Source organism: Macaca thibetana, chromosome 20 (assembly GCF_024542745.1).
Source record: "Macaca thibetana thibetana isolate TM-01 chromosome 20, ASM2454274v1, whole genome shotgun sequence".
Classification (NCBI taxonomy): Eukaryota; Metazoa; Chordata; class Mammalia; order Primates; family Cercopithecidae; genus Macaca; species Macaca thibetana.
Genome location: NC_065597.1, coordinates 46422521 through 46449488, shown reverse-complemented (window position 1 = coordinate 46449488; position 26968 = coordinate 46422521). Strand labels below are relative to the sequence as shown.

The following is a 26968-nucleotide window of genomic DNA, read 5'->3' as shown; positions in this document are numbered from 1 at the left end:
GGAATAAAGCCTAGTTAACTGAGATAAATTAACTTTGAGCTGCTGGATTTGGCTTGCTACTATTTTGTTGAAGATTTTTCTGTCTGTGTTCATTAGAGATATTGTACTGTAGTTTTCTTTGTTCATTGTGTCTTTACCAGATTTTGGTAACAGAGTGATGTTGGCCCCATAGAATGAGAGGGGAGGAGTCCCTCCTTATTTTTTGGAATAGTTTCAGTAGAATTGATACTAGCTCTTCCTTGTACTTCTGGTATAATTTAGCTGTGAATCCATCTTGTCCAGGGGTTTTTTGGTTGGTAAATTTTTTATTACTGATTCAGTATCAGAACTTGATACTAGTTTGTTCAGGGTTTCAGTTTCTTCCATATTTGATCTTTGGAGATTGTATGTTTCTAGGAATTTATCCATTTCCTCTAGATGTTCCACTTTATGTGCATAGAAGTCTTCATAAGTCTCTGAGAATCTTTTGTATACCTGTGGGGTTGATTGTAATGTCCCCTTTGTTGTTTCTGATTGTGCTTATCTGGATCTAATGTTTTTCTTTGTTGACCTAGCTAGTGGTCTATCAATCTTGTTTACGCTTTCAAAGAACCAACTTTTGGTTTTGCTGATGCTTTGTATGAATTTGTGGTCTCAATTAATTCAGTTATCTGGTTTTAGTTATTTCTATTCTTCTACATTTGTGCTCAGCTTATTTTTCTTTTTCTAGTTTCTTTACAAGTGATATTATATCATTAATTTGAGATCTGACTTCTTGAAGTAGGCATTTCGTGTTATAAGCTTCTTTTATTGCGGCTTTAGTTGTGTCCCAAAGATTTTGGTATGTGTTTTCTCTGTTTTCACTAACTTCAGATAACTTTTTAATTTCTGCCTTGATTTCATTGTTTACTCAAAAGGTCTTGAGGAGCCAATCGTTTAATTTTTATGCGTTTCTGTGGTTTTGAGAGATCTTCTTGTTGTTTTCTGTTTTTATTCTATTTTAGTCCAAGAGTATGGTTGGTATGATTTTTTTCTTTTTAATTTATTGAGACTTGCTTTCTGGCTGAGCATATAGGGTCAATCTTCAAGTATGTCCTGTGTGCATATGAAGGATGTGTGTGTTCTGTGGTTGTTGGGTGGAATATTGTCTATTAGGTCCAGTTGGTCTATTCTGTAGATGCCTGTTAGGTCCAGTTGATCGTTTGGAATTGATGTCCAAAATTTCTTTGTTAATTTTCTGCCTCAGTGATCTAATGATGTCCATGGGATGTTGAAATACCTCACTGTTATTATGTGGCTAATTCTTTTCTCAGGACTAGAATCACTTGTTTTATCTCAGTGCTCCAAAGTTTGGTGCTTAGGTGTTTAGCATATGTAAGTATTCTTGTTGAATTGAACCCTTTATCATTATGTAATACATCCTTGTCCTTTTGTATGGTTGTTGGATTAATATTCTCATTTCTTAAAGAAAACATAGAATGCCAGGTTCAGTTGCTGGATTCATCCCAGCACTTTGAGAGTGTGAGGCTATAGGATTTCTTGAGGCCAGGAATTTTTGACTAGCCTGAATGACCTAGCAAGACCCTGTTTGTACAAAGAATTAAAAAAGTTATTCAGATGTGATGGTGCGTTCCTGTAGTCATAGCCACTTGGGAAAGTGAGGTAGGGTGACTGCTTTAGGCCTGGAATTCGAGGTTTCAGTGAGCTATGATTGCACTGTGGCCTGGTGACAGTGCAAGACCTTGTCTATAAGACAAAGATAGATATTTTAAATTATTTTAAAATTAGTTAATAGATTTCTACTTCTCTAGCTTCACTTGGATGTTAATACGTTAATAGATTTCTACTTCTTTAGATTCACTTTCATTTTGGTCCTTTTATTGAGCCATGTGTTTTGGTTACTTTGATGTTTTGTGATTTTGTTGATATTTTGATCAAGTAAGAAACAGCTTCCTATTCTGTCTATTATGGAATGAATTTGTATAGGTGAAAACTGATACCCATCAGGCACTCTAGTCATTCTGGGAGATTCTTCATACTGTTGTCAGGATGTTTCTTCTCTAGACTACTGTGTGTATTTTCCTATTAAAAAGGTTTGTTTTTTTCTTTTTCTCTTAGGAGCCTTTAATCTCCCCCTTTGGTAAGTGTCATAGGCACTACTATCTCTCTGTTGTTGTAACAAGCATTCATCTTTGTTCTCAGTTGACCTGTCATTTCAACTATGTCACCATTTTCTCCTGCACCACATGTTAAAGGAAGCAATGGCCAGACTTTAGATCACCCCAGAATAATCCAGAACTTTGGACGTATGTTTTACTCCTTTTGTTTTTCTTTCCTGAGAGTGAAACAGAATGCGAAAAGTTTTTGTGTAACTGCACTGTGCTGTGGTGCACAAATACAACGAAGTTTCTTCCTTCTAAATGCGACCATTCTTGGCTTTGTGTTCACCTAGGTGCTGCAAACTCAACTGACTTTAGTCACCCTATTATATTTAAGTTCATATATCAATTGAGAAAACAAAGGGGCCTCAAGTTTTTGATTCAACTATCATGGTGTTCTCTATGCGGTATAATTTGTGTGTTAGATTTATAAAGTATTTTCACCTGAATTTAGTAATTGGAATTTTTAAAACTTTTGGTATCTTTCAGATATGTTTTCTCATGATACTCAAGGCCTCTTAAGAAAGAAGCTCATAGAAGCATCATTCCAAAAAGTGATATTGGATGGATATGGGAGCTGTGGCCCTCAGAATCTAAACTTAAGGAAAGAGTGGGAAAGTGAGGGTAAGTGTGAAGGTCACAACAGATATTATGATGGACATACAAAAAAAAAATGTAAGACAACTACCTGTAACAAAAACATCACTGTTACAGGAGGTCAAAAACATGAAAAAACTCAATCTGTGTCAGTTGGTTTTTCTAAACCATGTGTTTCTGTAAGTAAATGCTGACATCAATTTTTGAAACATACCTTTTCTTTAAAAGAAAATTTGGATAATCCAAATAGTGACTTAGTCCATGTTTCAAATAATCATTTAAACCAATTAAAATGTAGAACTGGAGTAAATGTTGGGGCAAATATTTCTGAAAAGGAAAGATTTAAAAATGAGGAGGTGATTTCTAAATATGATCAATTTGATGGGTCCTTTGTTGTTTCACCAACAAATAACACCTTGTTCTGCCTGTGATCAATATAGAAAGGTCTTCATTCATTCATCGTTGCTTAATCAATGTCAGGGAATAGATAATTTGGGAAAACATCACACATGTAATAAAACTTTGACAGCCTTTAAGCAGGACTCTACCCTAAATAATTACCAGTATATTTGTATTACAGAGAAAAATCAGTACAATAAATCTGATACAACATTAAGCCAAGGAATAAGCCCCAGAAGACATCAGAAAACTCATTTGCTACAGAACCATTACAAATGTAAAAAATGTGAGAAAGCCTTTCATGAATGCACCAACCATGTCCGTCAGAGTATCTTTATTCAAGAAAAGTCTGCCAAATGTAATAAATGTGTGGAAACTTTTATGCAGTCATCAAAACATACTCAGCCTCAGAGAATCCATATTGGAGAAAAGTCACACAGATGTAATAATGGTGAGAAAATCCTTAGTAAATTGTCAAGTCTAAGAATACATGAGATAATCCATAATGAAGAGAAACCGTACAAATGTAAAGAATGTGACAAAGCCTTTAACCATCGTTCACACCTTACTCAACATCAAATAATTCATACTGGAGAGAAACCATACAAATGTAAAGAATGTGGCAAAGCCTTCAATTCTAGTTCATATTTTACTCGACATCAGAGAATTCACACTGGAGAAAAACTTTACAAATGTAAAGCATGTAGCAAATGTTTTACTCATTCTTCAAATCTTCTTGTGCATCGGAGAATTCATACTGGAGAGAAACCTTACAAATGTAAAGAATGTGGTAAATCATTTAAAGTGTCTTCAGCCCTTACTCAGCACGAGAGAATCCATACTGGAGAGAAACCCTACAAATGTAAGGAATGCAGCAAAGCCTTTAACTGTAGGTCGTACCTAACTAAACATCAGAGAATTCATACCGGAGAAAAACTTTACAAATGTAAATCATGTAGTAAATCTTTCTCTCGTTCCTCAAGTCTTATTGTCCACCAGAGAATTCATACTGGAGAAAAACCCTATAAATGCAAAGAATGTGGCAAAGCCTTTAATTGTAGTTCACGCCTAACTCAACATCAAAGAATTCATACTGGAGAGAAACCCTACATATGTAAAGAATGTGGCAAAGCCTTTAACTGTAGTTCATCCCTTACTAAACATCAGAGAATTCACACTGGAGTAAAACTTTACAAATGTAAAGCATGTAGCAAATCTTTCTCTCATTCCTCATGTCTTTCTGTGCATCAGATAACTCATACTGGAATGAAACCATATATATGTAAGGATTGTGGCATCTCCTTTAACCGGTCTTCAAACCTTAGACGACATCAGATGATTCATACTGGAGAGAAACCCTACAAATGTAAAGAATGTGGCAAATTATTTAATCGATGCTCAACCCTTACTCGACATAAGAGAATTCATACTAGAGAATTTCTATAGTTGTAGTAAATGTGAAAAGAGTTTTATCCAAAATTTAGAACTTAAAAATCACCGTAGAGTTTATAGGGAAACAACTTACAGATTGAATAAATGGGAGGAAGTATTTAATCAGAACTCAAATCTGAATGTGTCAGGACTTACACAAAAAAGGACTAAAGCACACATCCCCAGACTTTAAAATTAAATAAGAGTATTTGTTATGGAGGATTACTCGAAAGCCAAAGCAGTTATTTTGTTATGTGTTTCAAATGAGCAAAAGCATTGATGTTTGGACAAGTAATTATTCAGTGAGCACATTATTTGTATTGAAAACATTTGAAATTTGTATAAAGCAAATTATAATTCAATTCTCAAGTTAGTTTTTATACCTTAATGCTTAGTGTTTACATAAAAACATATAGTCTATTTTTTCTACATCAGAGCTATGAGAGGTTGTTCTATAGTAGATGAATGTCATTAATATCAATTTATTTTCATGGAAGTTTAATGGCAAATGTAAAATACATGAAGAAAATATAAAGAGGCTCTTTGTGTTTGAATCATAAAACAGTAATGTGTGTAAGCATATAGTACATATTTAGGGCATTATTATTCTATACTAAAGTAAAAGAGGAATATTCTGAATTTATTTATTACATCAATTGTTCCTTAAGTAGAAAAACACTGGTCAGTTATTTAAAATACTGGCAAACCTTTATAGTACAATGAAGTAGTAATCTTGAATATTATTTGATGTGTTAAAAATAAAAACATCTTCACAGATATCAGAGGAAAGTGAAAACTCGTATCTGAAAGATTGTAAATGTGCTTTATATCAATTTTCCAGAGGACTTAAACTTCTAATAATATTGATAATATTCTCATGGTTACTATTTTGTATTATTTCCTGCTTTTTGTAGCTACTGGTGTACTATGACAATTGTAATAAAGATTATATGGGGGTATACTTAAAAGTCATACTTTTAAAATCCTGAATCATTGTTTATAAAATGTTATTCAGTATTTTTCTTTGCACATGCCCTTTTTCAGTCCAGTTGAATACTTAGAGATTCTTCTTTGCTTTCACTTGCATTGAATGGAATATATAGATGTATTAAGATAGAAAGAAAAAGGTGTAAGAGAACTATACAGGCAGAAATGCATGTATGTGTACCTGTCTTCAAATGGAAAAGAAAATGATGGATCACAACAGGAAATTTGAGAACTATTTATTTATTACCAAACTAGAAACCTCACAAATTCTCAAAGCTAAATTAGTTTCTCATTGCACACTGAATTTTTCTCTCATAAATCTAATGTCTTCTGGGTTCAGACTGTATCCCATACAAATCCTTTTTTCTTGCCTATGATTCATGTAAGAAGAATTATATGATTTTCTTATTTCAAAGCTTATAAAATATTGCTTATAAGTTCCCATGGATTTTAAGAATGTTTTTATAAAATTTAATGGTACTGTCTGGGTGTGGTGACTCACGCTGGTAATCCCAGCATTTTGGGAGGCTGAGGCAGGTGGATCACCTGAGGTTAGGAGTTTGAGACAAGCCTAGAAAACATGGTGAAACCCTGTCTACACTAAAAATACAAATATTAGCTGGGCGTCATGTCCCATGTCTGTAATCCCAGCTACTTGGGTGACTGAGGCAGGAGAATCACTTGAATGTGGGAGGCAGAAGTTGCAGTAAGCCAAGATCACACCACTGCACTTCCAGCCTGAGTGACAGAGTGAGACTCCGTCTCAAAAAAATAAATAAATAAATAAAAAAGATTTAATGGTGCTTAGAAATTAATCTGAATACATGTGTAACTCTACAGTGATCTATTTAGTTACAATACAAAATTCTGACCAGTTAGTTGAAGAAGTACCAAAGATAAATAAAAAATCTTGAAAACAGCCAAGACAAAGTAACAAATTATGTAAATGGAATAAATAATATAAGTGCAGTATAATATGTCATGAAAAGTAATCATTGCAAATGACAATGGAATTACATTTTTTAATTTCAGATAGGAAAATCTATTATCAACACGAGATTCTGTATTCAGCAGATTTCTTTAAAAAATGAAACCAAGCCACAGTGAGATATCGCACACCCATGAGAATGGTAAAAAAAAATTTTAATGTGAGTACCAAGTGCTGGTTAGGATTTGGAGCTACTCAAGTTAGGAATGCAAAATGACATAGTAACTTTGGAAAATAGTTTGACCATTTTAAATAAAGTTAGTCATATACTTATTATTTGAACTAGATGTCCCACCCCTAACCAACCATTTATTATACAAAACCGAAAACTAGTGATTAAAACCTGTTTGTGGATATTTGTTGCCACTATATTCATATTTGCAAAAAGCTAGAAATAAATCTTTTGTCCCTCAGTAGGTGATAATAAACTGTGATATGTCTATACAAAAGAAATGTGTTGTTAACAAAAAGGAAAAAACTATTGATCTCCACTACTACATGTATGAATCTTAAATATTTTTCTCTAAATTAAGGCTGTCAGATCAACAAGGCTGTGTATTACGTGATTCTATTTTATCACATTGCATGAATGATTAGAGGGATGGAAAATGATTAGTGGTTGCCAAAGAATGGGAGGAGGACAGGCATTGATTACAAAGGGGCAACAAGAAAAGTTTGGAAACAGTTTAGTGTGGTACCATGGAAATAGGTATATGACTACACAGTTGTCAAAACCCAGTGAACTGTACACCACAAACAGTAATTTTACTCAATGCAAATTTTAAAAATTAACCAGGATGTTGGGGAAATTCAGATATAATGCAGACAGTGACAAATGAATCTCATTGTATTACAAATTATTTGTCATCTGGCTGGGTGCAGTGGCTTACACCTGTAATCCAAGCATTTTGGGGGGCTAAGGTGGGAGGATCATTTAAGGTCAGAAGTTTGAGACCAGCCTGGCCAACATGGTGATACCTTGTCTCTACTGAAAATACAAAAATTAGCTGGGTGTGGTGGCACACACCTGTAATCCCAGCTACTCAGGAGGCAAAGGCAGGAGAATCACTTGAACTGAGGAGATGAAGGTTACGGTGAGTCAAGTTTGTGCCACTGCACTCCAGCCTGGGTAACAGAGTGAGACTCTTGTCTATAAACAAACGAATTATCTGTCATCTACCTATAAACATAACCCTACTGAAGAGGATGTGGATAAAATGTATGCATCTAAGTCACTTTGAAAAACAGTATTTTTGTTGAATGCTCTAAGACTACACAAGCGCTGTATTCTACTGAGTAATATTTTATTTTCCTACAAGAATATGAGTTAGCAATTCTGAAACACTTTTACGTGTTATTATATAATATATGGAGGCTGTTTCTCAGTGTTGTTCACAAAAGTTAAATGGTGAATGCTAGCATGAATCTTGTGGTCCTAGCCCAAAGTTGGAAATGTCAGGATGAACCCATCACTAATATATCTGGATGGATGGATGGATGGGTGGATGGATGGATTAATATAAAGACAGATAGATAGAGAGAGAGAGAGAGATAGATAGATGGATGAAGCGTGTCTAAGATATCTGGAAGGATGGATGAATGGAAGGATGGATAGATGGATGGATAGATAGATAGATAGATAGATAGATAGATGATTCAGAGATCGATAATGTTCCAAACTCTTGAGAGCCAAGAAGCAGAGACATCTAGTATCAATGAACACACCAAGGTCTACAGTCTTAGTTTCTAAACAACATTCATTAAAAGGACCCAAAGGTTGAAGTTAGAAAATATAAGTTGAGCTAGAGGATCTTGTAAAGCCACAAAGGAAAAAATGCTTAATAAAAATGATGGGGACTTTTCAAAGGGAGCCAACCTGAAAGACCTCCCAATGGTCCAAGCTCCAACAATATGAGCAATAAGTTATGATAGCTTTGGATTATGGCCCAGAGAATAAAATAATATTCACTTATCTCTACTGTGTGAATAAAAGAGATTAAATAAATATGGAAAGAAGGAAGGAAATCTTACAATATTCAAAATACAAATCAATGTAGTTGGATAATGCAAAATAAATCAACACTAGAACATCACAGTAATAATTACTGTAGGGAAGATTCCCTGAGGAATTCAAAATTTTCAGGAAAAACTTTAAAGAGTGTATTTGGGTCAGTCTCGGTGGCGCATGCCTGTAATCCTAGCACTTTGGGAGGCCTAGGCGGGTGGATCACCTGAGGTCAGGAGTTCGAGACCAGCCTAGCCAACATGGTGAAACCCCGTCTCTACTAAAAATACAAAAATTAGCCAAGAATGGTGTTGGGCGCCTATAATCCCAGCTACTTGAGAGGCTGAATCAGGAGAGTCACTTGAACCTGGGAGGCAGAAGTTGCCGTGAGCCGAGATCATGCCGTTGCACTCCAGCCTGGGTGACAAGAGTGGAACTCCATCTCAGAAAAGAAAAGCGTATTTGCATATTTTAAGTATCTACCATCTAATATTAATACAGTTTTTTTCTTAATTTCTTAGACTTGTGACTATTTGAAACAAATTGCAACACTGTATTGTAGGATTTATAATTTATAGTTGTTAAAATTTATAACACATGGAATAAGAAGATAAATGGAACGGTTCTGTAGCAAACTTTTCACGTTTTTTTTTTTTTTTTTTTTTTTTAAGACAGTATAGTATTAACTCTAGAAGTAGATTTGGTTGATATGTTAAAGATTCTTATTGTATTCCCTGCAGCAACCACTAAAAAATGCAAAGAAGTGTAATGTAAATGCTAAAAAAGGAGTTAAATATAAAATATTTGTTTGCACAATATTTATGTATCTTTTAGTCATAATAGCCCCAAACAGGAAACAACCAAATGTCCATCAATAAGAAAATGAACTAATTGTATAGCTTTTAGAACAAAATACAGCTCAAGAATACAAAAAAGCAAGCACACATCCTGGATAAAATTCATAAACCTGCTCAATGAGAGAAAAGTTCCAGACACAGAATTGTACTTTATGTATTTGTGTATTTAATTTCAGGCAAAATAATCCTATGGTGAAAAAAATCAACACAGAGATAATCTCTGCTTGAGAAAAAGGACCAAAGACAAGGGAATTTTCTGAGGGTGATGAAAATATTGCTTTGAAAAGGGGTGAAGTTTATATGGGTCTATTTATTTGTCTAACATGTACAGTTAAGGTTTATGCCTTGCAGTGTATGTACATCTTCACAAAAAAAAATCTTAAAAAAATTAAGTGGGTGGAGGTAGGAAAAGAGTTGAAGTATAGATGAAGCTGAAGTGATACATGATTAGTGGTTGAAGCTTGGTGACAGGTCTATATATTTTATTTTTATGTCTTTAATAGTATTTGTATAAATGTACAATATTCATTTACAGTGTTAGCTCAGGATCTTGTTTACCTTTGGACAGGGAGGGAGGGATAAATTTATTTTCTGGGTAGGAGTAAAGCTGGTTCTATTCCTCAGTTATGTGAATTATCTGTCATGATCCAAAAAGCTTTATATGAATATTTCTGTATATAATGTTGTATATCAATAAAAAATTATATATTATGTATTTGCACCAAAATCCTCACTCACTGTCTCAGAATATTGGCAGTGTTTCCTTTTGTCGTAAGGTGGAACACAATTTCATGGCATTAGCAGATGGGTTTGAATATTCTGAAGTATCAATGTCCTAATCTTATGGACACCTCTTGGGTCTTTCCATTTTTGCCTTCAATTGGTAAGTGGCATGGTTTTGATGTTTTGAGATGACATTTTTCCCAGCAAAGTCTTTTTCCCATAGTGATGCTCTGAAAGCCAGGACACCTAGCACAGGACCCTGGGCATAGTATGCACTCAGTACATGTGGAGCATGTTGATCAGGAACAAAAGGAGTAGCAAAGGTCAGTTCCTGCAAAAGTTGAGTAGATAATACAGGTATGACTGAAAGGCTGCAACTCAGGAGTAAACATTTTACATTCATTCAAGAGACAATTTGCAACTAGTACACCAAAAAATTTTGACTTAAAGGAGTACTTTGGGGGCTTTGGCTCTGTAATCACCTGGAGAACTTTAAATAATACTGATGTCTGGGCCATGCTCCAGGGATTTTGATTTTATTGGTCTGTTGCAATTTGGGTTTTGGGAATTGTAGGGTCTTTGCATGTGACTGATGTGGAGCCAGGGGTGAGACCCCCTGTTTCAGGGTGAGGGATGCATTAGTTGTGTGTGATTTCCATGTGTGCTGCAGGTATTTGTCCTATGACCATTCCTGCATTTGGAGTCTTGGAAATTGTGGCAGGAGGAAATGTCTCTCTACAGATCATTTTTTTATGTCACTTGCTTTTAGAATAAGAGGTTATTTCAGGCACAGTAATTTGATTTAATCTGTTTTCAAAGCATAAATAACCTGAAAATACTAAAATGAAAAGAATTCGCAAACGTGAGAATTTGCAAACATGTGGAGTGTGTTCTTACGTGCTTTCCAATTTCTCTGATGATAAGAAATGAATAATGTTTGGCCTTTTGATTTCCTTAGCTCAGACACTTTCTCAAATTATTTGAAGACCTTCCAAGTTGCTTCAGAAGCATTGTCCAAAGGAGATTATTCCCAATAATGAAGAGTAATAGATGGATGAGAATGTGTAAGGAATCCTATTTCTGTCACAGAAGTGACACTCTGCAGAACCTCAAGGGCCCATGGAGTTCATGGGCTTTGGAGTCAGGCAGAGTTGACCCTGAGTCCCATCCCAGTCTCTTAATAGACTAGTTACTTGGAACAGTTATGCAAGACAAGGCATAATGATACTGATTGCAGTAATGGGAACAATTCATTCTTCTCTGTGTCCATGCCCTTTGCAATGTGTTTTTAGCTACTGTCATGCAAGGAAAGATTCTGTTTACCCAATCCTTGGGTCTGACTGGCCTTATTTGCTGTGGCCAATTCATACTGATTGTTCTAGTGAAACAATTAGGCATGTTTTGCTCCTCATTCTAGTCTTTAAAATGATATTTTATGAAATTGTATTTCTACTGTATTGGGCTATATTCTTTCTTCTCAATATTCTAATTCACTGGTCCTCTTATCTCTGTTTAGTTTAGTGGTGACCCTATACATTGTCTCGTAACTTAATTTTGTATTATTCATATTCTATTGGGCTGTTGTTCAAATGTGGCTTTTAAACTTGAGTTACTTGTTCTTTCCACAAAAATGAACATTGAATTTCTACTTTTCTTGTATTCATTTAAACATTTTAAATATAATTCCAATGTGCAAAGCCATTGCATATTTTTTCTTCTGATATTTCTTATTATGTCACTCAGTTTTTCCTTTGGTTCTCACTTTTGGGAGATACTATATTTGGGGTGTCTATAGTCATATTATTTCCAGTGTTTCTTTCATTTTCCCTGGGAACAAGATGAAAAACACACATAGATTTGACATCCTTATGATGAGTCAGTATCTGAAGAGAGCATTTTTTTCTTAGGTTGACTACTCTGGATCATTATCTTGATTTAATTTTGCTCCTTTGAAGTTCTTATACTTTCCTTTAACTCCATTCAGCAACTTAAAGGTTACTGTAACTTGAGGATTTTTTTAGTTGTCTGTATTAAAATATTTAATAATATACAGCATTTTTGCTAAAAGCACAAATATCCACAGTGTACATGAATAAAGTATTTCAATAGACATTGTGCAGCATATAGCAGAATCTTATGAGATATCCCGTTTCTTCATTCAGAACATTCCTCTCAAATATACCATGTGATAATAGTAATTTGTAAACAGTAGTTTTTTGATACTTAAAATTTTGTTTTTTGAACATTTCTGAAAATATATACTTCATGCCAATGAACAGAACTGATCTAGATACAGCCAGAATTACTGTTTCTCTATAATATTAAAATAATATTGATAAAATTATTTATCTGAATTCAGGTCTTTTGGCTTTAATCACTCTGCTTCCTTTTTAGCATGTTCCTGAATTTACAAAAGAATCTGTTTGGATTTCTACTTATTCTATAAACAAATTAAAAGAGACAAGGGAAATTTGTGTGTGGCTAGATAGTAGTTATTGGTTACAATTTATAATTTCTAGTGTCCTTTTAGTTGCTTTGAAAATAGTAACCTCTTGAATTTCTGCTATCATAAAATTCGTGTCATTGTTAGGCCTGCACTTTGCCATTCAGTTTTTTTCACCTCTAGAATATAATGTGTATCTTCTTTTTACCGGTGAAAAATGCTATGCATTTGTCTCTACCTAATTAGTGAAACTATATTTAGCATGTTTATGTTCATTTAGTTACTGTATACCAAAACATTTTATTTCTGTGATGGTCTTAATTTTACCTAACAGGATTGTAAATGGCTTAGTTTGTCAGTTTTCATGAATTTCTGTGTTCCACATTTCAGGTATTAAGTCCGTGTGTAATTGGCTTAGAATAATCCCTAACACACTGTAGGGGTTACTATGTACTAACTGCTCTGCTTCCTCACATTTCTATTTGTTCATACCATTCTTCATTTACTAAATTATTTTGTGTATGTTATTCATATTTATTTTTCTGTCCTCTCTAAATATTTATTAAAAAGAGGAGGTAGGCTAATGTGTCATGTTGATAAAATTCAAAGTCAAATGGTATGCTTCACTGTTTTCCTTTAGATATAATAGCTTTTTTGACTCAATGAAGTTTTAGTCATATTCTCAATCCTAAAACACAGGAAGCTTTTCTATAGCTGATTGAAATTTATCGTTTAAATTTTTAAAAATATGGGTAAAGAAGGCTTATGCTAGTAGTGTTGCAGGGTCTTTACTCATATTCCCCCTTTTTTTGTTTGCTGAGCGTATTTTTAAGAGTGGAATGGACACATTCTACTATGGCCTGCCCTTGGGGGTTATATGAGATGCCTGTGGAATGTTGGATGTTCCGTGTGTGAGAAAATTGTTGAAATTGTAAGCTGGCATAAGCCAGACCATTATCAGTTTTAATTTTTGTGAGCCGCCCCATAAATGCAAAAGCTAAGAGAAGATGTTTAATAACATATCGGGTGGAGTCTCCAGGAAGAGCATGTGCACCAATTAGCTGAGAATTGGTATCAATGGATACATGTACATATCTTAGTTTTCCAAATTCAGGGATGTGTGTAACATCTGTTTGCCATAACTGATTAGGTTCTAGTTTTCTAGGGTTAACACCTGTTGAAGGAGAGGACATGTCTGTGAGCTGGCAATTATCCTGTGATCAGGGTAATATGTTTAGCTAGTCTTTGAGTACGTTGAAATTGTTTAGTTAACTTCCTCCAACTTTGTTGGAAAAATTGATGCGATTTAGTGGCTTGGTCAAGCAGTGATGTCGTGACTTGCAGGTCTGTTTGATTATTGCCATAAGCCAGTGGGCCAGGCAGTGAGCCATGGGCTCGAATATGTCTGATAAAAATAGGATGTGTACATTTATCCAGCAATTGCTGAAGTTGAAGAAAAGGTGCACACAGGATGGGCTCGAGACTAGACTTAATGAGGGCTGTTTCAAGGTTCTGCAATAAATAGAGTAAGCAGAGTAGTAACAATATTCATGGGCTGAGCAGAAAAGGTCTCCAGGGCCAGTTTTATGGCTCCAACCTCAGCTCTCTGAGTGCTAGTAAATCCAGAATGAGTGAGGAAATTATGCGGTCTCCACCAAATAGCTGTTTTTCCATTTTTACCAGAGCCGTCAGTAAAAAGCATTAAAGTGTTAGTTATGGGGGATTTAACTACTTTTGTAGGCACAACTACTGGAGTATGAGATAAGAACTGAAGTAGTTTGTCAGCAGGAAGGGCATGCTGTATATGACCTGCATAATCAGAGAGTGCTATCTGAAGATCTAGAGATAGGGGCAATACTGCTTCAAATTGTTTGTTACTCAAAGGAATTCTTATGATATCAGGGTAATAACCTAGCAACTGATTGCATCATCTGTGGCATGTATAGATGACTTTACTAACTAGCTGGATATAGGGAGATAGTGTTTTAGTCCCACTATGTGAGCAAAAATTTCGTTCTAGGAAGCATAGCCCTGGGGCCATCCTGTTGGGGAATGTTTAGTAGGAAAAACAATTTAACTGAATGTTGTGGGTCTATGCAATTTAGTTGCCTCTGAGAAATAGCTTGCTCTATTTCCTCAATTTCCCTTTTTGCTGCAGGAGTTAAATACCTGGGAGAGTCTAGGGCTGTATTATCCTTTAGGAGAGAAAACAGGCTTTGTAACTTATCAGTAGTTATGCCCAAGGTGGGATGAAGCCAATTAACATCACCCAGTAATTTTTGATAATCATTTAAGCTGTGTAAGTTGCTAAGTTGCTAGTATTTAATTTAATCTTTTGAGGTCTGAAGTTAGTATGTATCCAAGATGTTTCCAAGGAGAAGACAATTGTGCCTTTTCAGGGATTAAACCTCTTAACTATGTATTCTTTACGACAGAGGCATATAAACTTAAAAGAACTGGCTCCGTTGGGGCTGCTAGTAAAATATCATCCATAAAATGAATAACCCTTGCAATCAGGAAATTTATTTCTACTGGAGAATAAAACCCGATTTACATGATATTGACACAGGGTAGGACTGTTCAGCATTCCTTGAGGAAGTAGTTTCCAATGAAATTGGTAAGCTGGCCTTTCATTATTGATAGCTGCTATTGTAAACACACATTTTTCCCTTTCCTGTTCTACCAGGGGAATACTACAAAAGCAGTTATTTTAAGTCAATAATGAGTATAGGTCAATATTGAGGAATTGCCATGGGGAAAGGGAGGCCTTGTTGAAGGGGCCCCATAGGTTACAAATTAGCACTGATAGCCCGTAAGCCATGTAAAAGTCTTCATTTGCCAGAACTTTTGGGAATGACAAAAATGGGTGAATTCCAAGAGCTCTTTGATGGTTCTATATGGCCGGCTTTTAATTGCTCCTCAACTAATTCATGGGTTCATAATTTCTTTCCCTTTAGAGGCCACTGTTCTATCCCATTGGATCTTGAGAGAGCCACATCAGGGGTAGGGGAGGGATAATAACAGTGGCCATTATTAGAAAGGGGTCTGCAGAGTGACCCACCCCCCATTGGGCTAATAGGTCCCATCTCCAAAGATTAACAGGGATGGGTGTGATTAGAGGCTGTATAACTGCCTTTCTTCCCTCTGAATCGCAACATGTTAGGGGCCATGTGCTCTGCTTGGCTGTGTCCACTTCCCTGTGCTGACAATTTTTTATTTCTGAGTGACCCACGATCAAGTTTCTGGCCAGTTTTGATCACTAATGATTGAAATATCCACCCCTGTGTTCAATAAGCCAGTAAAATTTTTATTTCTAATTTTTAAAGTAATCATGGTCTCTGATCAGCGATTAATTGGTTCTGATATACTCCTGTGGCTCCCATGCTTCCAAAACTTCCCTTTCTCCTTTCCTTTCCCTGGGCGTTGGGGACCCAGTATGGTAAGAGTAGTAACTGAGCTGTCTTTGATCCAGGGGGAAGAATATGCAGACCTTTACATTCCATCATAACTAATACCTCACCTTGATAATCACTATCAGTTACCCTGGTGAGCACATTAATTCCTTTACTGGATAGGCTTGATCGCCCCAGGACTACTCCCACTGTTCCCAGAGGCAGTGGACCCAAGATCTTGGTTGCAACCCTTTTAGGGTCTTCTTCTCCTTTTAGCACTAATTCGTTGGGGCAGAGTAAGTCCAGTCCTGTGCTCCCAGTGGTGGCTGCTCTGAGAAAGAGGACTGTGGACTTTCCATCGACCAAGGAAAGCTGCTGGCATTCAAATTTGGATCTGCATTGATTTACCCAATGTTTCCCCTTTTTACATCAGGGACATATAAAAGGGGATTCTTTTCCTGAGTTACCTTGGTCTCTACTATTGGGGCATTCTCTTTTAATATGACTTGGCTCTCTGTGTAGAAAACAATTTGGGTTTTTCTCCCTTTTCACTTTAGGAGGCCTTAATGCCTGTGGCTGCCTTTCCTCTAATTGCCTGCACTGCTTGCTGGCAGTCAATGTTACCATTTTCATAAGCCAATTGCAACAATAAGATATCAGCAGCCTAGGCATGACTAATTTATCTCTTAATTGCCTGGGTTAACTGATTGATAAATTCAACAAATGGCCCCCGAGGCCCTTGTGGAACAATTATGAAAGATCCCTGTTGAACACTGCTTTCGGGAATTTGGTCCCAAGCCCTGAGAGCACACAAAGACATTTGTGCATAGGCTTGGGGATCAAAATGTAGTTGTACATTGGCATGGGGACCCCTACCCTGGATCATAGCAGTTGTTTTATCTTGCCTGGCCAATTGATTCTGGTTGGCTTGTTGTTCACATAACTCATCATATTCTGCCTTCCAGAGGAGATATTGGCTGGGCTCTAACTTTTTTTAGCTAGCACTGACCAGTCCCATGGACTCATACAGAAGTTGTCTGCTATGGCTTCAATTATTCCTTTTGTAAATGGGCTAGCAGCTTTATTTTCTTTAGTGCTGTTTCTTATCTCTTTATTAGCGTCAAAAGAAATGGGTTCAGATACTTGATTGCCTGTCGATATTGCATTACTGGGCAGGCTAAGAGCTCCCCTTCTAATGCTGCTTGCCCAAGACAGGGTCCCATAGCTGTAGCATATCCATTGTCTTTTTCCAATTTATTTGAGGAGGGGGCTCAGGCAAAACCTCTGTTTCCTCTTTGGTATTTTTGCCTGTTAATGGCGGGGCTGAGGGAGGAGAAGGAGGCAGTAAGGTAGGTGATGGTTCCCCCTCCCTTACCTTTTAGGCTCTTCTGTGTAGAGCAGGACCAAAGCAGCCCTAATTAAAGCACATAATGTTAGAGATGTTACTGGGACCCTTTGCCCTTATTCATGATGTTGTTTAAAACTTTTCCCCACTTGTTCCCAGAGCTTTATGTCTAGCATACCTTCTTCCAGGAACCATGGGTTATGGGAAACAAATTTGCATTAGGTCCCTTAATTGAACCTGTGAAACTGAGGTTCTGTTAGCTTTAAGCAGCTGTTTCAATACTTTTATATACTGTTGCTGTTGAGCTGATAACTGTTGTCCCATGATGAAACCCTAGCCTAAACAATTCCCTCGAACTTGGAGATCCCAAGGGGGCACCAATGACTTACTGACTGTGCAATCTCTTCACCTTCATTTTTGAGGGTTCCATCATGATCCATTGCAGCATTCCTCACACAGGGCACCACCTGCTGAGTTTGTCCTGCAGACTCTGACTGAGCGAGGATGAAAGAAGTATGCTGCCACAGCTATTTTGCCTGACAGCACGGCTAAGGGGAGTATACCCCTTAGAACCACTGACGAGAGTGCAGCTCAGCCAAGACTGCTTATCAACATATGAGCCGTCGATGCTCACATTTATTTAGCACAGATTTAATGACAAAGGCTTGGAGCAAACACAATTTGTGGGTAATAAAAATTGTCAAACCCCGAGTAGAGAGCAATCCTGTGCATGAATTATCAAAGGTTGGTTTCTGGAGACAGGAGTAAACACATTTATCTAGATAAGTTCTTTACATTCCCTTTTTATCTACCCTTTGCTCTTAGGCTCCAGAGAAAGGAACTTGGCTGCCTTCAGCCAAATTTTATTTAGAAGCTTTTGCAAAACCTCCCAGCCTTCCAAGAAGATTTGTATCTTTCCTTATAATTTTTCCTGCCACCCTGACCAATCTTCTACACCACAGGGGATTGGGGAAGGCAGGAAGGAATTAAGGGCACCAGAGAGAGAAAGTAAAAGGTAAATGACAATACTTTAGTAAGGAAGTGACATTCCATAGCTTCAGTTGTATTCTTTTGCCAAGAGGTGAGTCGCTAACCACTTACTGGTTACACAAGGATGTGTATACTGGGAAGTGGGGATCTTCATGAACCATCATGAATGCTGCTCACCACAGAGGCCAAGGTGAGACAAATGGACCTGATTCTAAATAGCATGAGAAGACATTGGAAGGTCTATTGCCTCAGGATGACATTATCGAAATTTTATTTAACTTCAGTTCCCTTATGGTGGATCTGGTAAATGAGACCAGGAGGGGAAGTGACTTTCCAAACATGCAGCTGATAAAACCCAGGCATGTTTGAGTTGTCCTACCCCATGTAATTCTTCCATCTCTGTCTTTTTGTATTGGCTACATGTGATACTGACTCATGACCATTGTATTATTTCACATGCTCCTGATGAGTCCCTTAGAATTAGGTAACTCCTGATGAGTTCTTGTAGAACTGGGTAACTAGCATGATCTCTGTTGTGCAGGTTGGGAGACTGGAGCCCCTGAGAAGCACAATGACGTATCTAGGATGACATAACTCATAAATTTATTAAAAGGAGGTTCTGACCTAGCTCTCCTCAACCTGTGGTCCTGGCTTCACTGAGTCTTCTCAGAGTCTGGGGGAAAGGGGTCTGTGTTTGCATAATTGTGTGCAGGTAATAAAACAACATGGGGAAAGAAGATGAGCAGTCAGCATCCTAGAGAAGCCTATGGGTAGGTCTTAGTAAAAGAATGATGAAACCTTGAAGAAGTGACTTCCCTTCCTTGGTGAAAGACCCCAACAGAACTTAGAACTTTGGTAACCAGGCAATCACATTTCTGAAGACAGTCTCCTATCAAGTTTAGTTAGCCAGAGACTGTCAAGAGAGCAAGATGGTCTGCTATATTCAAACCTCTTGCTTCAGTGAGAGCCTTTTCTAAAGATGCAGAATTTGGCTCAGCTCTCAATCCCCAACCTCCATGCTTCAGGCCATTTGGCAAGAGGTACCCCAAAGTAACCACAGGGTAGCCCTTTCCAGGCCAATCCTCACTTGAGATGCCATCTGGACAACCTCATACCCTCTCCTCATCACCATATATGTGTGTAGGGTGGGGAGCAGAAGGTGAGGTGAAGCTCTTCCTGGGAAGGAGCAGGTTTTTAGATGCTGGAACTCTACTGCGTTCATACCCCAGGTCATGGCTGGCAGGATGGGAAGGTGAGTGTTGGGGATTAAGTTTGTTTACTCAGATTTAATTTTGAGACCTCAAGCTGTCATGTGGCTTTTGCCCTGGTAGGCAGTTCACGGAGATGCTCCTCTATGCCTGATCTAGGATGCAGAACTTTAATCAGAGTATCTCCTTGTGGGAACAGCCAAGCAGGCCACTAACACCTCTCAATTAATTTGCTGGGTACTCTGTTTGCAGAATTCCATGCAGGAGATCAGTGAAAAGCTGTTTGACAGGTCCAACTGTATCTCCTTGGACAAAAGACAGTTGCACCACATCACCAACCATGGTCACTGCTGGGCAAGCATGAGAGTGAGCATGGAAGGGCCATCACAGACAAGGACCTGAGATGGCCAGGGTGGGCCCAGGGCCTAAACCTGAGTATAGAAACTCCCCTGGGCTGTGTCCTATATTTTTGCCAATTTAGTGGCTGATATTCGCATTCTCAAAGGAACCTGGCCTCCATTAGTCCTCAGTGGCAACTTGGCTAGGTGCAAAGTCTCTGTTCACATACTTCTAGGAATATCAGAGAAAACACTTTTGCATTGTTTTTACTTTACAATAGGCCAGGAGTATCTTTGCATGTTGTTGCTGTTTTTATTGTTTTAACAACTTGCCCCAAGTATTCCATGTAGCAGTCAGCTCCACTACTCTTCCAGACCTCCATTCTTAACCATCACTCTAAATTGGGTGGTTTATATAGGAAAGGGAGGGGTTTAGGCTATTCTAACATTTGTCTATAGCTTTTAATCTTATAAAACATATCATCATAACCCTGCCAGGTCAGAACCTGTGCCCTCACCTGTCTTCATAATATTCCATAAGGGAGGCTGTTCCCCACAGTAGTGCAACCTTTCCGTGCTGGTGAAGATTGACGTGATTCAATTCTGTGGTTATCTCAGCCATACTGTAGGGGACATCCTGTGTTTGTTCGAATAGACTATCAGTTTGCTGGTGCTCCCATACGGTATTACCAGATTACCATGTGCTGGGTGGCCTTAGAAACAAAAATGTACTCAATTTTGGAGACTAAAAATCCCATATTGAAGTGTCAGCTAGGGTGATTTCTCTCATTTAGTGACTTCCATTTTTATATTTTCATGGTGTTTGAAGAATAAAACATTTTAAATTTGGTGAAGTATAGTTTTCCCTTTTTGATTGTCCTTTGGTGTGAAACCTAAAATATCATTGCCTAATGCAAGGTTGCAAAACTTTAATATTCCTCCTAAGAATTTTTTAGTTTCAGCACTTATATGTAAGTGTATGATCTTTTTAACTTTTGTTTGTTGGTTGGTTGGCTTGTTTTTTGTTTTTTGATGTGTGATTTGAGTTAGGAGTTCAGTGTCATTATTTTGCAGGCCAATATCCAATTTTCCAGTATATTTTGTTGAAAAGACTTTTGTCTCCTCAGAAATTTCTTGGCCCCTTTGTTAAAATCACTTTACCATAAATGCATGTTTATTAATGAAACTTCCTATCTATTTCATCATTCTATATGGATCTATCCCTGTGCTACCACCACGGGCTTAATTATTGTTACTTTGTAGTTAATAAAAATTTGTTTTATCGAGTTTAAGTTATAGAATTTTGTTATTTTATTTTATTTTTTTTGAGATGGAGTTTTGCTCTTCTTGCCCAGGCTGGAGTGCAATGGCATGATCTCGGCTCACTGCAACCTCCACCTCCCAGGTTTAAGCAATTCTCTTGCCTCAGCCTCCCAAGTAGCTGGGATTACAGGCATGCGTGACCACATCTGGCTAATTTTATGTTTATAATAGAGATGGGGTTTCTTCATGTTGGTCAGGCTGGTCTTGAACTCCTGAGCTCAGGTGATCTGCCCGCCTTGGCCTCCCAAAGTGCTGGGATTACAGGTGTGATCCACTACACCCAGGTAAATTTTGTTATTCCTTTTAAGGATTGTGTTTATGTTTTTGGTTTACTTTGCATATGTATGTGGATTTTGAGAAGGCTTGCTCTGAGGAATTCGGGCAGTCCAGATGAGTGAGATTCCTCTCAGTGCATCACACTGACTCTGCCAAGGGGCAGTCAGAATGGTTCATTAAGTGTGTCTCAGATCCCATGCCTCCTGACTGGGTGAGACACCCCCAAACAGAAATTGCCAGACAACTTATACAGGAGAGTTCCTTCTGGCATCAGGTCAGTGTCCCTCTGGGACAGAGATCCCAGAGGAAGGAGCAGGCAGCTGTCTTTGCTGTTCTGCAGCCTCCACTGGTGACACCTCCAGGTGTGGGAGGAATCCAGGCAAATAGTGTCTGGAGTGGACCCCCAGCAAACCACAGCAGCCCTATAGAAGAGGGCCCTGACTGTTAAAAACAAACAGAAAGCAACCACAACAATAGCATCAACAAAAAAGGCACCACAAAAACCCCATCCAAAGGTCAGCACCTTCAAAGATTGAAGGCAGATAAATTCATGAAGATGAGAAGGAATCAATGAAAAAGCTCTAAAAACTCAAAAAGCCAGAGGACCTCTTCTCCTCCAAATGATCATGACACCTCTCCAGCAAGAGGGAGAACGCTGAGATGGATGAATTGACAGAAGTAGGCTTCAGAAGGCGGGTGATAGTGAACTTTGCTGAGATAAAGGAGCATGTTCTAGCCCAATGCGAACAAGCTAAGAACCATGATAAAACATAAGGAACTGTTAACCAGAGCAACCAGTTTAGAGAGGAACATAAAAGACCTGATGGACAACACGAGAATGTCAAAATGCAACCACAGGGATCACTAACCACATAGACCAGGCAGAGGGAAGAATTTCAGAACTTGAAAACAGTCTTGCTGAAAATAAGGTTAGAGAAAAAAGAATGAGAAGGAATGAACAAAACCTCCAAGAACTATGGATTATGTAAAAAGAACAAACCTATGACTAATTGGGGCACCTGAAAGAGACGGGGAGAATGGAACCAAGTTGCAAAACATAAGTCAGGATATCATCCAGGAGAACTTCCCCAACTCAACATGACAGGCCAACATTTAAATTCAGGAAATCCAGAGAACCTCAGTAAGATCGTTTATGAGATCAATCCCAAGATACGTACTCATCAGATTTTCCAAGATCAAAATGTAGGAAAAAATGTTAAGGGCAGCCAGAGAAAAAGGCCAGGTCACCTACAAAGGGAAGGCCATTGAACTAATGCAAACATCTCAGCAGAAACACCACAAGCCATAAGAGATTGGGGGCCAATATTCAACATTCTTAACGAAAAGAATTTTCAACTGAGAATTTCATATCCAGCCAAACTAAGCTTCATATTCAAAGGAGAAATAAAATCTTATTTAGACAAGCAAATGCTGAGGGAATTTGTCACCAGTAGGCCTGCCTTGCAAGAGCTCCTGAAGGAAGCACTAAATAAGGAAAGGAAAAACTGTTACTAGCCACTACAAAAACACATGAAAATACAAAGACCAATGGCACTAAGAAGCAACTATATCAACAAGTCTGCAAAGTACCCAGCTAACATCATTTGACAGGATCAAATTCACACATAACAGTATTAACCTTAAGTGTAAATGGGCTGAATGGCAAGCTGGATACAGTCAATCAAGATCCATTGGTGTGCTGTATTCAAGCGACCCATCTCATCTGTGAAGACACATATAGACTCAAAATAAAGGGATGGAGGAAAATTTACCAAGCAAATGGAAAGCAGAAGAAAGCAGGGGTTGCAATCCTAGTTTCTGTCAAAACAGACCTTAAACCAACAAAGAGCAAAGAAGACAAAGAAGGACATCACATAATAGTAAAGGAATCAATTGAGTAAGAAGAGCTAACAATCCAAAATATATATGCACCCAATACAGGAGCACCCAGAGTTATAAAATAAGCTCTTAGAGACCTAAAAAGGGATATAAACTCCCACACTATAATAGTTGGAGACTTTAACACCCCTCTGTCAATATTAGACAGATCAAGACAGAAAATTGATGAGAATATTCAGGACTTGAACTCAGCTTTGGATCAAGTGGACCTGATAGATATCTACAGAACTTTCCACCCAAAAACAATAGAATGTACATTCTTCTCAGTGCCACATGGTACCTACTCTAAAATCAGTTACATAATTGGAAGTAAAACACTCCTCATCAAATGCACAATAACTGAAATCACAACAAAGAGTCTCTCAGACCACAGCAAAACCAAATTAGAACTCAAGATTAAGAACCTCACTCAAAATCACACAACTACATGGAAATTGAACAACCTGCTCCTGAATGATTCCTGGGTAAATAATGAAGTTAAAGCAGAAATCAACAAGTTCTTTGAAACTAATGGGAAAAAAGAGACAAGGTACCAGAATCCCTGGGATGCAGCTAAAACAGTGTTAAAAGAAAATTTTATAGCACTAAATGCCCACATCAAAAAGCTAGAAAGATCTCAAATCAACACCTTAACATCGCGACAAAAAGATCTAGAGATACAAGAGCAAACAAACCCAAAGCTAGCAGAAGACAAGAAATAACCAAGATCAGAGTGGATCTGAAGGAAATAGAGACATGAAAAACTCTAAAAAAGCAATGAATCCAGGAGCTGTTTTTCTTTTTTAAAAAAATAAATAAATAAAATAGACAAACTACTAACTAGACAAATAAAGAAGAGAGAAACATCAAATAGACACAATAAAAAATGATAAAGAGGATATTACCACTGACCCCACAGAAATACAACCATCAGAGAATGCTATAAACACTTCTATGCAAATAAACTAGAAAATTTAGAAGAAATAGATAAATAAATTCCTGAACAAATACAGCTTCCCAAGACTGAACCTAGTAGAAGTTGAATTCCTGAATAGATGAATAATAAGTTCTGAAATTGAGGCAGTAATAAATAACCTACCAATCAAAAAAAGCCCAGAACCAGATGGATTTACAGCTGAATTCTGTCAGAGTTAAAAAAAAAAAAAAAAGGAGCTCATACCATTTATTCTGAAACTATTCCAAAAACTTGAAAAGGATAGATATTTTCCTAACTCATTTTATGAGGCCAGCATCATCTGGTGACCAAAACGTGGCAGAGATACAACGAAAGAAAAAGAAACTTCAGGCCAATATCCCTGATGAATATTGATGTAAAAATCCTTAATAAAATATGGCAAACCAAATTCAGCCCCACAAATTAAAAAGTGTATTCACCATGATCAAGTCGGCTTCATCCCTAGGATGCAAGGCTGGTTCAACATATGCAAATCAATAAATGTAATTCATCACATAAACAGAACTAAAGACAAAAACCACATGATTATCTCAATAGATGCAGAAAAGGCCTTCGATAACATTCAACATCTTTTCATGTCAAAAACTCTCAGTAAAGTAGGTATTGATGAAGCATACCTCAAAATAATAAGAGCCATTTATGACAAAACCACAGCTAAGATAATATTGAATGGGCAAAAGCTGGAAGCATTCCCCTTGAAAACCCGCACAAGACAAGGATGCCCTCTCTGACCACTCCTATTCAACATAGTATTGGAAGTTCTGGCCAGGGCAATCAGGCAAGATAAGGAAATAAAGCATATTTGAATAAAAAGAAAGGAAGTCAATCCATCTCTGTTTGCTGATGGCATGATCCTATATCTAGAAAACCCCATCATCTCAGCCCAAAAACTTCTTAAGCTGATAAGCAACTTCAGCAAAGTCTCAGGATACAAAATCAATGTGCAAAAATCACAAGCATTCCTATACACCAACAATAGACAAGCAGAGAGCCAAATCATTAATTAACTCCTGTTCACAATTGCTACAAAGAGAATAAAATACTTAGGAATACAGCTAACAAAGGAAATGAAGGACCTCTTCAAGGAGAACTACAAACCACTACTCAAAGAAATCAGAGAGGACACAAGGAAATGGAAAAACATTCCATGCGCATGGATAGAAAGAATCAATATAGTGGAAAAAGCCATTCTACCCAAAGTAATTTATAGATTCAAAGCTATTTCCATTACACTACCATTGACATTCTTCACAGAATTAGAAAAAAAACTGCTTTAAAATTCACATGGAACCAAAAAAGAGCCTGTATAGCCAAGACAATCCTAAGCAAAAAAACAAAGCTGTAGTCATCATGTTACCAGATTTAAAACTATACAACAAGGTTACAGAAACCAAAACAGCATGGTACTGATACAAAAACAGACATATAGACCAGTGGAACAGAATAGAGACCTCAGAAATTGACCCCACATCTACGACCATCTGATCTTTGACAAACCTGACAAAAACAAGCAATGGGTATAGGATTCCCTATTTAATAAATAGTGCTGGGAAAACTGGCTAGCCATATGCAGAAAATTGAAACTGGACCTCTTACACCTTTACAAAATTAACTCAAGGTGGATTAAAGACTTAAATATGAACCCAAAATTATAAAAACCCTAGAAGAAAATCTAGGCAATACCATTCAGGACATAGGCACAGGCAAAGATTTTATGATGAAAATATCAAAAGCAATTGCAACAAAAGCAAAACTTGACAAATGGGATCTCATTAAACTAAAGAGTTTATGCACAACAAAAGAAACTATCATCAGAGTGAACAGACAACCTACAGAATGGGAGAAAATTTTTGCAATCTATCCATCTGACAAGGTCTAGTAGCCAGGATCTACAAGGAAGTTAAACAAATTTACAAGAAAGCAATCCCGTTAAAAAGTGGGCAAAACCAAGAAAAGATACTTCTCAAAAGATGACTTTTTCAGCCAACAAACATTTTAAAAAGCTCCAACATCACTCATCATTAGAGAACTGCAAATTAAAACCACAGTGAGATACCATGTCATGCCAGTCAGAATGGCAATTATTAAAAAAGTCAAGAAACAACAGATGCTGACAAGGCTGTGGAAAAATAGGAACCGTTTTACACTGTTGGTGGGAATATAAATTAGTTCAACCGTTATGGAAGAGAGTGTGGCAATTCCTCAAAGACCTAGAACCAGAGATACCATTTCACCTAGCAATCCCATTACTCGGTATATACCCAAAGAAATATAAATCATTCTATTATAAAGATACATCCATGTATATGTTCTTTGCAGCACTATTCCCAATAGCAAAAACATAGAGTCAACCAAATGGCCATCAATGATAGACTGTATAAAGAAAAGGTGGTACATATACACCATGTAATACTATGTAGCCATAAAAAGGAATGAGATTATATCATTGGCAGGGACGTGGATGGAGCTGGAAGCCATTTTCCATGTCTAGCAAACTAAAACAGGAACAGAAAACCAGACACCACTTGTTGTCACTTATAAGCAGAGCTGACCACTGAGAACACATGCACACAGGGAGGTTAACATCACACACTGGGGCCTGTTGGGGGGTGTGGAGAGAGAGAGAGCGTCAGGATAAATAGCATATGGGGCTTAATATCTAGGTGATGGGTTG

General features: G+C 37.4%; 2 protein-coding genes across 4 annotated transcripts in view; both read left to right on the top strand.

Moving 5' to 3' along the window:
• Nucleotides 1–25277, top strand: part of LOC126944201 (zinc finger protein 267-like) — a 62153-nt gene extending 36876 nt beyond the window's left edge. For both annotated transcript variants that reach the window (XM_050773498.1, XM_050773497.1), the window contains exons 4-5: nt 2628–2762; nt 3316–25277. In XM_050773498.1, the coding sequence (XP_050629455.1) occupies nt 2628–2762; nt 3316–4580 (1400 nt within the window). In that variant the 3' untranslated portion in view covers nt 4581–25277. The remainder of the gene's footprint in view (nt 1–2627; nt 2763–3315) is intronic.
• The window catches only part of ZNF267 (zinc finger protein 267), a 136815-nt gene that overhangs the window by 36873 nt on the left and 72974 nt on the right, over nt 1–26968 (top strand). The gene's annotated exons all lie outside the window — the stretch shown is intronic.